General features: G+C 46.7%; 2 protein-coding genes across 3 annotated transcripts in view; both read left to right on the forward strand.

The window, feature by feature from the left end:
* LOC139384057 (dnaJ homolog subfamily C member 17-like) overlaps window positions 1–14,831 on the forward strand; it is a 491,465-nt gene that overhangs the window by 383,796 nt on the left and 92,838 nt on the right. The window lies entirely within an intron of this gene.
* LOC139384016 (cysteine-rich motor neuron 1 protein-like) overlaps window positions 1–14,831 on the forward strand; it is a 50,764-nt gene that overhangs the window by 24,193 nt on the left and 11,740 nt on the right. Inside the window, exons 5-8 of one of the 2 annotated variants that reach the window (XM_071128645.1) lie at window positions 1,606–1,785; window positions 9,879–10,082; window positions 11,966–12,094; window positions 12,385–12,538. In XM_071128645.1, the coding sequence (XP_070984746.1) occupies window positions 1,606–1,785; window positions 9,879–10,082; window positions 11,966–12,094; window positions 12,385–12,538 (667 nt within the window). The remainder of the gene's footprint in view (window positions 1–1,605; window positions 1,786–9,878; window positions 10,083–11,965; window positions 12,095–12,384; window positions 12,539–14,831) is intronic. The other variant, XM_071128646.1, reaches the window with a different exon arrangement.

A 14,831-nucleotide genomic window follows, 5' to 3' on the forward strand; every position in this document is an offset into this window, starting at 1 on the left:
TTGGCCAGTGTTAGGGTTTTATGGCACCTTCAGCCCCTGCCGCTATCCCATCCTCAATATGGATTGGACTGGAAATCAGAATGCATGAATGGAATTTAGTGTCTCTGCCGCAAGTTTGTTTTAGGGATTACCATGAACAAATACTGGGGAAATGACATGTGAACATCCTGTCATGTGACTTCCTATTGTTTCCCAAGCGTTAAAAATGTTGCCATGCCTTTTGATTTCTGCCCGGCAAAGTACTTATTGCATTTTGTCTGTTTGGTTATGCTGCACGCAAGGCAGGCAGAGAGAGAGAGAGAGAGAGAGAGGAGAGAGAGAGAGAGAGAGAGAGAGAGAGAGAGAGAGAGAGAGAGAGAGAGAGAAAGGAGGTTGAGGGAAAGAGAGACATGGAAAGAGAGAGAAAGAGAGAACAAATCCTCACTTTACTTTCAACTCAGTTGGCCCACCTGCTTTGTATTAGAGTGTAGGCTGGTCCAGGAAGCAGGGAGAAAGGTGAGGGGTCAGAACAGCACTCTACCAAAGTATGGTATACAGATGCTGCCTCCCCCCATGGAAACCTTAATAGGGCTAGCTACATTTGTTAGCATCTGGGCACCCTTGAATGCCACAGGCAGACTTCTCCTGTGTGTGGAGCTGGTACCTGTCCCTCCGCTCCGCCGTATATTAAACAATGACCAGGGTCTACTTACGTAACCATTCTCCTGCAGTAACTTAATGGTCATGGTTTTAATGAGAAGTTAATGTGGTCTTTCAAGGCCCTGAGTCACTGACTCATAGTCATAGCCAATGACAGTGTCATAGACAAATGGTTTATCTGGTAATCCAATAAAATGACATATGGCAATCACTGAAATTATAGAACTTTATGGCGATAAAAGCTGTCTTTGATTAATTAAATACTAAATAAAGAGAGTGCTCTTCCTTTACCACTCTCTTTCTCACACAAATACAAACACCCACTCCTCGGGTGTTCCAGGAGCATCGTGTGCAGTGGCTGGACGGTAGTGTCTGCAAGGCGGCTGCTCGGGGCTTGTTATGGGTCTCTAATGATCCGTACAGTAGTCATTGTTCTGTGGGCCGGCGCTTGGAGACTGACAGTGGAGGTTTCCGGTACTTGCGCTGGCTTTACATGGCCTGTCTGCTGTCTGCAGCCCAGCACTCCAGACCACACTATGCCAGCCCAGCCCGCTGCTGTTTTCTTTTACCCAGCACTGGGCTGAGCTGAGCTTCGCTGCGCGGTGCCACCTCCGCCAAGACTCCACAGATCTCTGCTAAATTCCACCCAATGGAGCTGGCTTCATTGTTGTTGGAGCCCAGTCCCCAGGGCTCTCGGCTCAAGTGCATAGCTCAGCACAACTTTAGACAAATACACTTCTGTTCCATCCACAGCTAGCTACACTGTAATTATTGCATCTGAGTTAATGCACGGTTACAGAAGGAACAAACTCATTCTGTCCCGGTGTTTATAAGCTATTTAATACATACCAAATGGGATGGTTTAGCATAGTATGTTCATTCATCAGCCGTGAATGTATGTTAGCCATCAAGAGCCCCACATGTCGTTCAGGTTGACAGCGTCTGTTTCCCCTTCCACTTTCCCAGTTTCCCCCAAGTGTGTCCACAACGGGAAGGAGTTTTCCGAGGGGGAGGTGTACCGTATGGACCCTTGCTGGCTCTGCCAGTGTCGAGGAGGGATATCCTTCTGCTCCAAAGCGGAATGTGCGGAACTGGACTGTGAGAACTTCTACATCCCAGAGGGAGAATGCTGCCCTGTATGCATAGGTACACACATAATTTTAAAGTTACACAACTGTATCTATTACAGATAGTTTTATAGGTATGTGAGATTTTGTATGATTGGTGGAGGTGAGCTGGCACAGTTCGGGAGGCCGTTTGTCATTAGTGTTGCTCTGAGTGTGGCCAGACAGGCAGGGAGGCTAGTAGGGAGGCATGCAGACGTACGGAGCAGACAGGGCTGTAATACACTCCCCCAGGGCTCCCAACACGCTGTACAATATCCTTACCTTAATGGCTTCCGTCTACATTCAGCTGGACTCAGCAGTCATTAACATGCTTCACATACAAGGACCAGTCAAAAGAATGAGCAATGGGTAGGAGGTCAGGAACATAAACCTCCTTTGAGTGAGTGCTTTGGCTTCCTTATATCTGGTTGCCTTAATGGAGGGAGACCCCTTTTGTACCTGTCCTCGACACTAAAACACATGCCCTCAGAGGCAAGTAAAAACAATGGTACCTGCGGTTGGAGTTGTTAAAAGGCTTGGGTTTCGGGCAGCGCATATGGCCAACAAATGATGGTCTCGTGAAGCATAGTGGTGGTGGACAGATTTGGCTGCCACTGTTTTTGATCAGCCACATGAGAGGGAGGAAGACTGAGGGAGGTTATTGGAGGTCAGTGTTGGAGGTATATCTGGAATGTTCAGCCCCTGAGATTTTGGGGAATGCTTTCATCTTGTGTCCCTGCTTGGCCATGGAAAGCTCCAGTCATTGAGGAAGCCATTGTCAGTGTAACTGTTCTAAGCTGGTGGTGGTATTTGGTTTGTCGTCATTATTAAGAGCAACCCAAGCTGCACACCTGTTCTAATCTATTTGTAGACAGGTCAAGTCACCTACAGCCCTAAAAGTGTTTCAAGGCTGTGTGTGAAGGCATTATAATTTGTATTTTTAGGCTTGCTGTTGATAATGTGAGAGATGGATAGAGAGAGAAATAAAGGGATAGATTGAGAGGAAAGCAGGACTGCTTCATATTCAGTATAATCACACACAGATGGAGGAGTCACAGCAGCCAAATCTCTGCTGGAATCAAATCGGGCAAATAGGACTCCGTCTTTAGGGAGACCCACTCCTTCACCACACACACACACACACACACACACACACACACACACACACACACACACACACACACACACACACACACACACACACACACACACACACACACACACACACACACACACACACACACACACACACAGGTTCAGTGCACTACCCTCAGACCACCTTCCAACTCCACCTCACAGCTCTGCTGTGGTAATGGCCTGCCTCTCTTAACAATACATTTTTGAATAAAAACAATCATGATCATTTATGGTAAACTCTTAGGTCATCAAATTAGATTCCCAGAATTCAGAGGGCATACATCACCTCAAATGGAGCTCCATGTGTTTTCTGGGTTGCCTCTCAAACAGGATTCATTATGTTGTGGTCCTAGACTTCAAACAAATGGGTAAAACCTTATTGACATAAGTATTCACACCCCTAAGTCAATACTTTGTAGAAGCACCTTTTGGCAGTCTTTCTGGGTAAGTCTCTAAGAGCTTTCCACATCTGGATTGTGCAACATTTGCCGATTATTATTTTCAAAATTCTTCAAGCTTTGTCAGATTGTATTGTTGATCATTGCTAGACAACCATTTTCAGGTCTTGCCATAGATTTTCAAGTAGATTTATAGTACCAGTCAGAAGTTTGGACACACCTACTCATTCCAGGGTTTTTCTTTATTTTTTCATATTTTCTACATTGTCGAATAACAGTGAAGACATCAAAACTAAGAAATAGCACATATGGAATCATGTAGTAACCAAAAAAAGTGTTAAACAAATCAAATTATATATTATATTTGAGCTTCTTCAAAGTAACCCCCCTTTGCCTTAATGACAGCTTTAAACACTGTTAGGATTCTCTCAACCAGCTTCATGAGGTAGTCACCTGGAATGCATTTCAATTAACAGGTGCACCTTGTTAAAAGTTAATTTGTGGAATTTCTTTCCTTCTTAATGTGTTTGAGCCAATCAGTTGTGTTGTGACAAGTTAGGGTTGGGTATACAGAAGATAGCCCTATTTGGTAAAAGACCAAGTCCATATTATGGAAAGAACAGCTCAAATAAGCAAAGAGAAATGAAAGTCCATCATTACTTTAAGGCATGAAGGTCAGTCAATGCAGAAACTTTCATGAACTTTGAAAATGTCTTCAAGTGCAGTTGCAAAAACCATCAAGCTCTATGATGAAACTGGCTCTCATGAGGACTGCCATAGGAAAGGAAGACCCAGAGTTACTTCTGCTGCATGGGATAAGTTCATTAGAGTTAACTGCACCTCAAATTGCAGCCCAAATAAATTATTCAGAGTTCAAGTAATCTCAACATCAACTGTTCAGAAGAGGCTGCGTGAATCAGGCCTTCATGGTTGAATTGCTGCAAAGAAACCACTACTAAAGGACACCAATAATAAGAAGAGACTTGCTTGGGACAAGAAACACGAGCAATGGACATTTGACCGGTGGAAATCTGTCCTTTGGTCCAAATTTGAGAAGAGTCCAAATTTGAGATTTTTGGTTCCAACCGCTGTGTCTTTGTAAGACGCATAGTAGGTGAATGGATGATCTCCGCATGTGTGGTTCCCACCGTGAAGCATGGAGGAGGAGGTGGGATGGTGTGGGGGTGCTTTGCTGGTGACATTGTCAGTGATTTATTTAGAAATCAAGACACACTTAACCAGCTACCACAGCATTCTGCAGCGATACTCCATCCTATCTGGTTTGCGCTTAGTGGGGCTGTCATTTGTTTTTCAACAGGACAATGACCCAACACACCTTCAGGCTGTGTAGGGGCCAGTTGACCAAGAAGGAGAGTGATGGAGTGCTTCATCAGATGACCTGGCCTCCACAATCACCTGACATCAACCCAATTGAGATGCTTTGGGATGAGTTGGACCGCAGAGTGAAGGAAAAGAAGCCAACAAGTGCTCAGAATATGTGGGAATTCCTTCAAGACTGTTGGAAAAGCATTCCAGGTGAAGCTGATTGATAGCATGCCAAGAGTTTGCAAAGCTGTCATCAAGGCAAAGGGTGACTACTTTGAAGAATCTACAACTTTTTATATATCTTGATTTGTTTAACACTTTTTTGGTTACTACATGATTCCATGTGTTATTTCACAGTTTGGATGTCTTCACTAATATTCTACAATGTAGAAAATAGTAAAAAATAAAGAAAAACCCTTGAATGACTAGGTGTGTCCAAACTTTTGACTGGTACTGTAACTCGGCCACTCAGGAACATTCACTGTCTTCTTGGCAAGCAACTCCAGTGTAGATTTGGTCTTGTGTTTTTGGTTATTGTCCTGCTGAAAGGTGAATTCATCTCCCAATGTCTGGTGGAAAGCAGACTGAACCAGGTTTTCCTCTAGGATTTTGTCTGTGCTTAGCTCCATTCCATTTATTTTTTATCCTGAAAAACTCCCCAGTCCTTAACGATTGCAGGCATACCCATAACATGATGCAGCCGACGCTATGCTTGCAAATATGGAGAGTGCTACTCAGTAATGTGTTGTATTGGATTTGCCTCAAACATAACACTTTGTATTCAGTACCAAAAGTTAATTGCTTTGCCACATTTCTTTGCAGTATTATCTTGGTATTGGTATTTTATTAGTATCCCCACTCTTCCTGGAGTCTACACACAACATGAATCATGACATAATACAGAACACTAATAGACAAGAACAGCTCAAGGACAGAACTACATCAATTTGTGCCTTGTTGCAAACAGGATGCATGTTTTGGAATATGTTTTTTCTGTACAGGCTTCCTTCTTTTCACTCTGTCAATGAGGTTAGTATTGTGGAGTAACTATAATGTTGTTGTTCCATCCTCAGTTTTCTGCTATCACAACCATTAAACTCTGTAATTGTTTTAAAGTCACCATTGGCCTCATGGTGAAATCCCTGAGCGGTTTCCTTCCTCTCCAGCAACTGAGTTAGAAGGGTGCCTGTATCTTTGTAGTGACTGGGTGTATTTCTTCACCATCCAAAGTGTAATTAATAACTTCACCATGCTCAAAGGGATATTCAAGGTCTTATTTTTTTACCAATAGGTGCCCTTCTTTGCGAGGTATTGGAAAACCTCCCTGGTCTTTGTGATTGAATCTCTGTTTGAAATTCACTGCTCGACTGAGGGACCTTACCGATAATTACATGAGTAGCGGTATAGAGATGAGGTGGTCATTCAAAAATCATGTTAAACGCTATTATTGCACACAGAGTGTAACGGTTTTCCGTATGAGAAGGAGAGTTGGACCAAAATGCAGCGTGTCTATTGCAATCCATGTTTAATGAAGAAACACACTAAACACAAACACTACCAAAACAATAAACTTAACGAAAACCGAAACAGCCTATACTTGTGTAACCTAACACAGAAACAATGACATCAGGACACTAAGGACAATCACCCACAAACACACAGTGAAACCCAGGCTACCTAAATATGGTTCCCAATCAGAGACAATGACTAACACCTGCCTCTGATTGAGAACCATATCAGGCCAGACATAGAAATAGACAAACAAGACATCCAACATAGAATGCCCACCCAGTTCACGTCCTGACCAACACTAAAACAAGGAAAACACACACAAACGATGGTCAGAACGTGACAGTACCCCCCCTCCAAGGTGCGGACTCCGGACGCACAACTTAAACCTATAGGGGAGGGTGTGGGTGGGCATCTGTCCGCGGTGGCGGCTCTGGCGCTGGACGTGGACCCCACTCCATAATAGTCTTAGTCCACCTCCTTAGCGTCCCTAGATAGGTTACCCTCCTAAATGACAGCTCGGGACAGAGGGGCAGCTCGGAACAGAAGGACAGCTCGGGACAGAGGTAGCTCGGGACTGATGGGTAGCTCAGCACTGAGAGGAAGCTCAGCACTGAGAGGAAGCTCAGCACTGAGAGGAAGCTCAGCACTGAGAGGAAGCTCAGGCAGGTAGTTGAATCCGGCAGATCCTGGCTGGCTGGCGGTTCTGGCAGATCCTGGCTGACTGGCAGATCTGGCAGATCCTGGCTGACTGGCAGATCTGGCAGATCCTGGCTGACTGGCAGATCTGGCAGATCCTGGCTGACTGGCAGATCTGGCAGATCCTGGCTGACTGGCAGATCTGGCAGAGTCTGGTCGACTGGCAGATCTGGAAGAGTCTGGTCGACTGGCAGATCTGGAAGAGTCTGGTCGACTGGCAGATCTGGAAGAGTCTGGTCGACTGGCAGATCTGGAAGAGTCTGGTCGACTGGCAGATCTGGAAGAGTCTGGTCGACTGGCAGATCTGGAAGAGTCTGGTCGACTGGCAGCTCTGGCTGCTCCATGCTGACTGGCAGCTCTGGCTGCTCCATGCTGACTGGCTGCTCCATGCTGACTGGCAGCTCTGGCTGCTCCATGCTGACTGGTAGCTCTGGCTGCTCCATGCTGACTGGCAGCTCTGGCTGCTCCATGCTGACTGGCTGCTCTGGCTGCTCCATGCTGACTGGCTGCTCCATGCTGACTGGCGGCCCTGACTGCTCCATGCTGACTGGCGGCCCTGGCTGCTCCATGCTGACTGGCGGCTCTGGCTGCTCCATGCAGACTGGCAGCTCTGGCGGCTCCTTGCAGACAGGCAGCTCTGGCAGCTCCTTGCAGACTGGCAGCTCCTTGCAGACTGGCAGCTCCTTGCAGACTGGCAGCTCCATGCAGACTGGCAGCTCCATGCAGACTGGCAGCTCCATGCAGACTGGCAGCTCCTTGCAGACTGGCAGCTCCTTGCAGACTGGCAGCTCTATGCAGACTGGCAGCTCTATGCAGACTGGCAGCTCTATGCAGACTGGCAGTTCTGAACAGGCGGGAGACTCCGGCAGCGCTGAAGAGAAGGAAGGCTCAAACAGCGCTAGACAGGCGGGAGACTCCAACAGCGCTGAAAAGGAGGAAGGCTCTGGCAGCGCTGGACAGGCGAGACGCACTGTAGGCCTGATGCGTGGTGCTGGCACTGGTGGTACTGGGCCGAGGACACGCACAGGAAGCCTGGTGCGGGGAGCTGCTACCGGAGGGCTGGGGTGTGGAGGTGGTACTGGAAAAAACGGACCGTGCAGGCGCACTGGAGCTCTTGAGCACCGAGCCTGCCCAACCTTACCTGGTTGAATGCTCACGGTCGCCCTGCCAGTGCGGCGAGGTGGAATAGCCCGCACTGGGCTATGCAGGCGAACCGGAGACACCGAGCACAAGGCTGGTGCCATGTAAGCCGGCCCAAGGAGACGCACTGGGGACCAGCTGCGTAGAGCCGGCTTCATGGCATTAGGCTCGACGCTCAATCTAGCCCGGCCGACACGCGGAGCTGGAATATACCGCACCGGGCTATGCACCCGCACTGGAGACACCGTGCGCACCACTGCATAACACGGTGCCTGTCCGGTCTCTCTATCCCCCCGGTAAGCACAGGGAGTCTGCCCAGGTCTCCTACCTGGCGTAGCCATACTCCCTGTTAGCCCCCCCCCAAGAAATTTTTGGGGCTGCCTCTCAGGCTTCCATCCGCTACGTCGTGCTGCCTCCTCATATCTGCGCCTCTCAGCTTTCGCCGCCTCCAGTTCTTCGTTGGGGCGGCGATATTCTCCTGGCTGAGCCCAGGGTCCTCTTCCTTCTAATTCGTCCTCCCATGTCCATACCTCCTCTTTGGGCTGCTCCTGTTGTTGACACGCTGCTTGGTCCTTTTGTGGTGGGTGATTCTGTAACGGTTTTCCGTATGAGAAAGAGAGTCGGACCAAAATGCAGCGTGTCTATTGCAATCCATGTTTAATGAAGAAACACACTAAACACAAACACTACCAAAACAATAAACTTAACGAAAACCGAAACAGCCTATACTTGTGTAACCTAACACAGAAACAATGACATCAGGACACTAAGGACAATCACCCACAAACACACAGTGAAACCCAGGCTACCTAAATATGGTTCCCAATCAGAGACAATGACTAACACCTGCCTCTGATTGAGAACCATATCAGGCCAGACATAGAAATAGACAAACAAGACATCCAACATAGAATGCCCACCCAGTTCACGTCCTGACCAACACTAAAACAAGGAAAACACACATGAACGATGGTCAGAACGTGACACAGAGTGAGTCCATGCTACTTATTATGTGACTTGTTAAGCACATTTTTACTCCTGAACATATTTAGGTTTGCCATAACAACAGGGTTGAATACTTATTGACTCAAGACATTTCAGTTTTTCATTTGTAATTAATTAGATTTTTTTTCTCTAAAAACATAATTCCATTTTGACATTATGGGGTATTGTTTGTAGACCGGTGACAAAACAATCTCAATTAAATCCATTTTAAATTCAGGCTGTAACACAACAAAATGTGGAACAAGTCAAGAGGTGTGAATACTTTCTGAAGGCACTGTAATGCTCTTAAATGGGATTTTTTTTGCTTTGGAGTGAAATTTATGGCACTGAACCCTGAACTGTTCTTTGGCCTTTGGGGGCACGGATGAAACTGTATCTGTGTGACATGCACGTGGCTGAGGTTAACTCCTCTTATGGGGAAAGACACTGCAGAGACAGGAAATTAGATATGTATGTCTCGCTGTGTTTTTAATTAACTAATCTTTCTCCGATATGACATGCTCTTCCATCCAGCTCTACTTACATACATTAGATCCCAGTACATTTGCTTTACATCCACTCTCTAACTTCTTGAGGAGCTCTTGAGGGTTCATCTACCGGTCTTGGTGGTTGACCAGTTTCTCCTAGTCCCGCCAGGAATATCCTGCTTCCCTCACCTCTGATTCCACCATATCCTTTGTTAACTCAATTACGTGGCTATGACGTGTTCCTACATTCGTAGTTGATGATGACAACGGCGTTGATGATGACTATGATGATGATCTGATTGAATCTGTTAGGAAGTAGAGTGTGTGTCATAAGGCATATGTACCACACAGCATTTACAAGTAAGGATGGCATACCAAACAGCACAGTATAGTTCCCACGCTTCTCTCCTTCTGATCCCAGCCTCTGTCTGTCTCCCTCTCCGTGTGTCCAGATGTGGAGCTCCTGTCTATGGACAGCACAGAGGCCAGCTGTTGGGTGAACAACAAGCTGCGTGGCCACGAGGAGCAGTGGAAGGAGGATGACTGCACCTTCTGTCAGTGTGTGGATGGAGACCCTCACTGTACCGCCATGGCCTGCAAACAGAGCTGTCAGAACCCAGTCAAGATCCCTGGAGAATGCTGCCCCTTCTGCGAGGGTTCGTATGGAGACACAGACACAATAATATCTGTATTCACATACTGTTCTTGACCACATACAGCCTGTAGCAGGGACTACAGCTGGCTTATAACTGAGAGAAACCGATTGGCTAGTGTTGAAGTAGTTGGAGATTTAAGTCTGAAACTAGCAAGGAACAGGTTAAATGTAATGCTACATATGTTCTAGACATAGCCCACATAGTCATAAGCAGTCAATTCCCTCACAAGGAAATATCTCACGTTGCATTTCTTCTGAAGTAGTCTTATATTGCATGTAGAGACAATGGACATACCACACGTTTTGATGGAAGATTGCATTTTCAGTTCAACTAGCCTAATAGGGCAGGAAAGAGCGTTACATGAACTCACAGTTTTGAATCTAATTACAATGTCTAATTGAAATGTTTCTGATGTATTGTGTAAGGGTCAGGGACACCACCACCAATTGCATCTGGCATTCCATTGAGCTCTTGATATAGCCAACATAGTGTATCTGTCAAAACTGATATCATAAACAACTTGCAACTCGCCAGCTGATATTCAGGAATTCACCCCCATTAATGGCCACCCCCTCACATGTCAATGTAGCTACATCTGATGTATAACATGTCAATGTACATCTGGCAATTAACGTCTTCATCGGTAAATGGAATGGTTCCTGCTGCGCTGGACCAAACTACAAAAACATTTGTGTTTGACAATACAGTCAGTTTGAGCTCGGAACCTGACTGGTGGAACTGGACTGTAGGATAGTCTCTCCCCCTGAAGCTATGTGGAGGCCATGTTGGCCGCTCATTAAAGAGGAGGCCACAGAGCATTCTTCAGCTGCAGGCTCCTTTGTGATTTTTTATTGGCCCAGCCTGCAGTATGAGACCCACCTGCATGAGGCGCGGCTTAGACTGAAGGGTTAAATCCGATTTATGGTCATTCCGATGTCTGTATTGGCCACACAGCATTTACTGCGATGCGGCCTCTGCAGAAGTCAGGGCATTCATATTTCCTGCGCTTCACGGAGCAGAGCATAGCTGTTGTGAAGGAAGTTGTCAAGGAAGTGAGTTTGTGTTTATACAGGACGTACCGCCCCAACCTACCTTCAACCGATCATGTCAGTGCGGAGCTATACGGAGCTCTATGCATTGTTACAAAATTTGGGAGGCTCACGGCGATGCGGTAGAGAGCTTGATTTGGCCTCCACAAGTCTCCTGAGGCTCCGCAATCACGTCACACCTACCGTACGGAGCCTCCCAACTGCATTGCCGGATCAAGCTTAATTGGAGTGGATCACTGTTTTTTTGTGAGCGTAATTAGTTACAGCTCGTTTGGTGCTCCTCCCTCTGAATGTAGCAAGATAATGGAGGGCCCCCCAACTAGACCCCCACCTAGCTTCCCCTGGTTGTGGCTTGTACATGTGTGACTCAGGCCAGCATTACACCTCATCTCTGGTGGGTTCCAGTGATGATGTGGCTCTCTGGGTCTGTCCAGTGCCAGCTTCTGACTCACCAGACTCCCACACAGGGGCTTCTCTGTTTGGGCTAGAGCCAAGCCGTGCTCCTGCACTCCTCTAGGTCGTTTAGACAACATGTGAGGTGCTCATTCATCAAAGCCCTCTGATAGAGAGCACCTATATCTGTAATGGCCCTGCGTTTATCTCTAATCACAGCGCTCTCTCTCAGATGGCAGCAACGTGAACACTGAACCATTTCTGTTGGCATGGAGATGGATGTGTAACATTGTGTGTCTAAGTGTTCTGCTCTTTACTCTTTGCTCTCATAAAAGCCTAATTTGAGAATAGAATGACATGTCTGTGAGTGTTATAGGCTTCACAGAGGCAGGTATAGTATGACATGTCATAGAGAGTTATAGCAGCTTTTCTGTCCCACAGAGCCTTCGTATGAGACGGTGAGCCCTATGCTGTGTCCTCGTCTGGAGAACTGCTCTTTCTCAGGGAAGGACTGCCCCTACGGCTTCCAGCAGGACAACAACGGCTGCCTGCTCTGCCAGTGTCTCAACCGTGAGTCTCACACCAGACGCAAAGAGTTAAACACAGATACATAAACACACATAAACACACATGAACACACATACTGGAACTTGTTCCAAATGTCAAGTCCCTGGCACGTTATCTCCAATACAGAAACATAAAGCAAATATCTGTCGCACTTCATTTGTTACCATGGTTGCATGGTATTCACAGTTTTTTTGTCATTGGAATTCGCTAATGAAACGCCCTATAGAAAACTAACATGGTGTTGATGGATGAGCCAGCCGATGGTAAGGTGACCTCCATGTGAACTGTTTCAGATTACTCCTGCCCTGACCTGGGGAAATACTGCTCGCTGCAATGCCCCGTGGGATACGAGAAGGATGACTTTGGCTGCGAGGTGTGTGAGTGCAGCTCTCCAATGCCCAAGTGCCGACCCCTGACCTGCAGCAAGACCTGCCCCTACGGATATGTGTAAGTCCTCTGAATGGTCTACACATCTTCAAGTTAAGCACTGCTCATTATTCACCCCTTATTTTCCACGCTGCTCAAAGGCTGTTACAGACCCACTGGTCACGACTGAAAGACCAAAGCCTGAAGGAATGGTGATTTGTCTGGTTTATTATTGACATGGGCCCTGACATACAATCCACTCTCTCTTTAGCTGGAAAAACACATTTCATAAATCATCTTTCCGTCTCAAAACAACGCTAAAAAACACATCTGCACAAAAGCGGCCTTTATGAATTGTATACAATGAGATTCTTCTGGTATCTGAACCATGCTCTCTGGAGCCTCCGCTCAAGATGGGCCTGATATGTCTGCACAGGATGCCAGCAGAGAGGCAACCCGAGGGGGAAGAGGAGCAGGAAGCGGTGGCTTCATCACTCATAAGCATCGGTTCAGGACTGGCTTCAGAAGTCTGAATCCTCGATGAGCTAAGCAATGCATCACTTTTCTAGCAGAGTGGTGCTTCTAAAATGGACCAGTGAAAAAACACAGAGACGGCTTTGTATAAATTGGCTGCATTTATGACCTCTGCAGAGAACTCTAGACTATATCATCAACTATATCATTTGTGGCGTATGTGACTAAACCACAATTAATACAAACCTCATAAACTATACTTGCTTTGAACAGTCCAGTTTTCTTATCTCAACAGTGTAGAGGGGGAAAAGCATGACCACTGAGCAGTGGGCTGTCAGAGTGGGTCAGAGCCCTAAAGGTGTGTTTACATTGACATTTGGCACAGTTGAGCGCCTTGAGCAGGACACAAAGGAGGACTTAAAGCGTTTCCCCTCCTCAATGGGTCTAAATCATCATCGGATCTGACTGGACGTGCACGGCATTCTCCTGCTGCCCAGGCCGGCACAGAGACAGCAGCCCCAGAGCCAAGCATGGTGCACAAAATTCCACACAACACCTTTAAACAAAGCCCAGCTCCCAAGGTGGCCAGACTTTCTGTCTCTGTGTTTGTACACAGAGGACCCAGCCAGCTCAGAGCTCAGCCTGGCCTCTCCATACTGCCTTTACTGCTGTTTCAGCAGAGATGTGCCCTCTGCTAGTGGATCGGCTGCTGTGGGACACAGGGTTAATCTCCTGTTTTATTTATGTGGCCGACAGAGAATAATAGTATAATTAATCCCACCTAACAAGCTCAATGTTTAATTGAAAAGATGGGTTACTTGTTCCAGAAAAAGAGAGAGTGTGGGAGACACATATAGAAAGAGAGGCTAGAGTGATGTAATAGATGAGTCCATCTGATCAACATCATTTCTCAACCTGCTGCTCATCTACACTGAGTGTACAAAACATTAGGAACACCTGCTTTTTCCATGAAACAGACTGACCAGGTGAATCCAGGTGAAAGCTATGATCCCTTATTGATGTCACTTCTTAAATCCACTTAAATCAGTGTAGATGGAAGGGAGGAGACAGATTAAAGAAGGATTTTTAAGCCTTGAGACAATTGAGACATGGATTGTGTATGTTTGCCATTCAGAGGGTGAATGGGCAAGAAAATATTTAAGTGCCCTTGAACGGGGTATGGTAGTAGTTGCCAGGTGCCCTGGTTTGTGTTAAGAACTGCAACCCTGCTGGGTTTTTCACTCTCAACAGTTTCCCGTGTGTATCAATAATGGTCTATCACTCAAAGGACATCCAGCCAACTTGACACAACTGTGGGAAGCATTGGAGTCAACATGGGACAGAATCCCTATGGAACGCTTTCCTTGTAGAGTCCATGCACCAACAAATTGAGGCTGTTCTGAGGGCAAAAGGGGGGGTGCAACTCAATATTAGGAAGGTTTCATTTAAAAACAAATTTTGTTGTAATTTTTTACCCCTTCACCCCAATTTTGGTGATTATGATCTAGTCTCATTGCTGCAACTCCGCAAAGGGCTTGGGAGAGGCGAAGGTTGTGTCATGCGTCCCCCAAAACATGACCCGCCATACCGAGCTTCTTAACACACGCTCGCTTAACCCTGGAAGCCAGCTGCACCAATGTGTCAGAGGAAACACCGTTCAACTGACGACCGAAGTCAGCCTGCAGGTGCCCGGCCACAAGGAGTCGCTAGAGCGCAATGAGCCAAGTAAAGCCTGCAATGCAGTGCCTTAGACCGCTGCGCCATTCGGGAGGCCAGGAAGGTGTTCTTAATGTTTTGTGCGCTCAGTGTGCGTTTTATGACATCCATAGCTGGATCCAACTAGGTCACGTGATCTGCGTCTGTTCCTAGCTAAATAACAGGCTGTGTTCTCTGTTTGTAT

This window comes from Oncorhynchus clarkii, chromosome 25, assembly GCF_045791955.1.
Source record: "Oncorhynchus clarkii lewisi isolate Uvic-CL-2024 chromosome 25, UVic_Ocla_1.0, whole genome shotgun sequence".
NCBI lineage: Eukaryota > Metazoa > Chordata > Actinopteri > Salmoniformes > Salmonidae > Oncorhynchus > Oncorhynchus clarkii.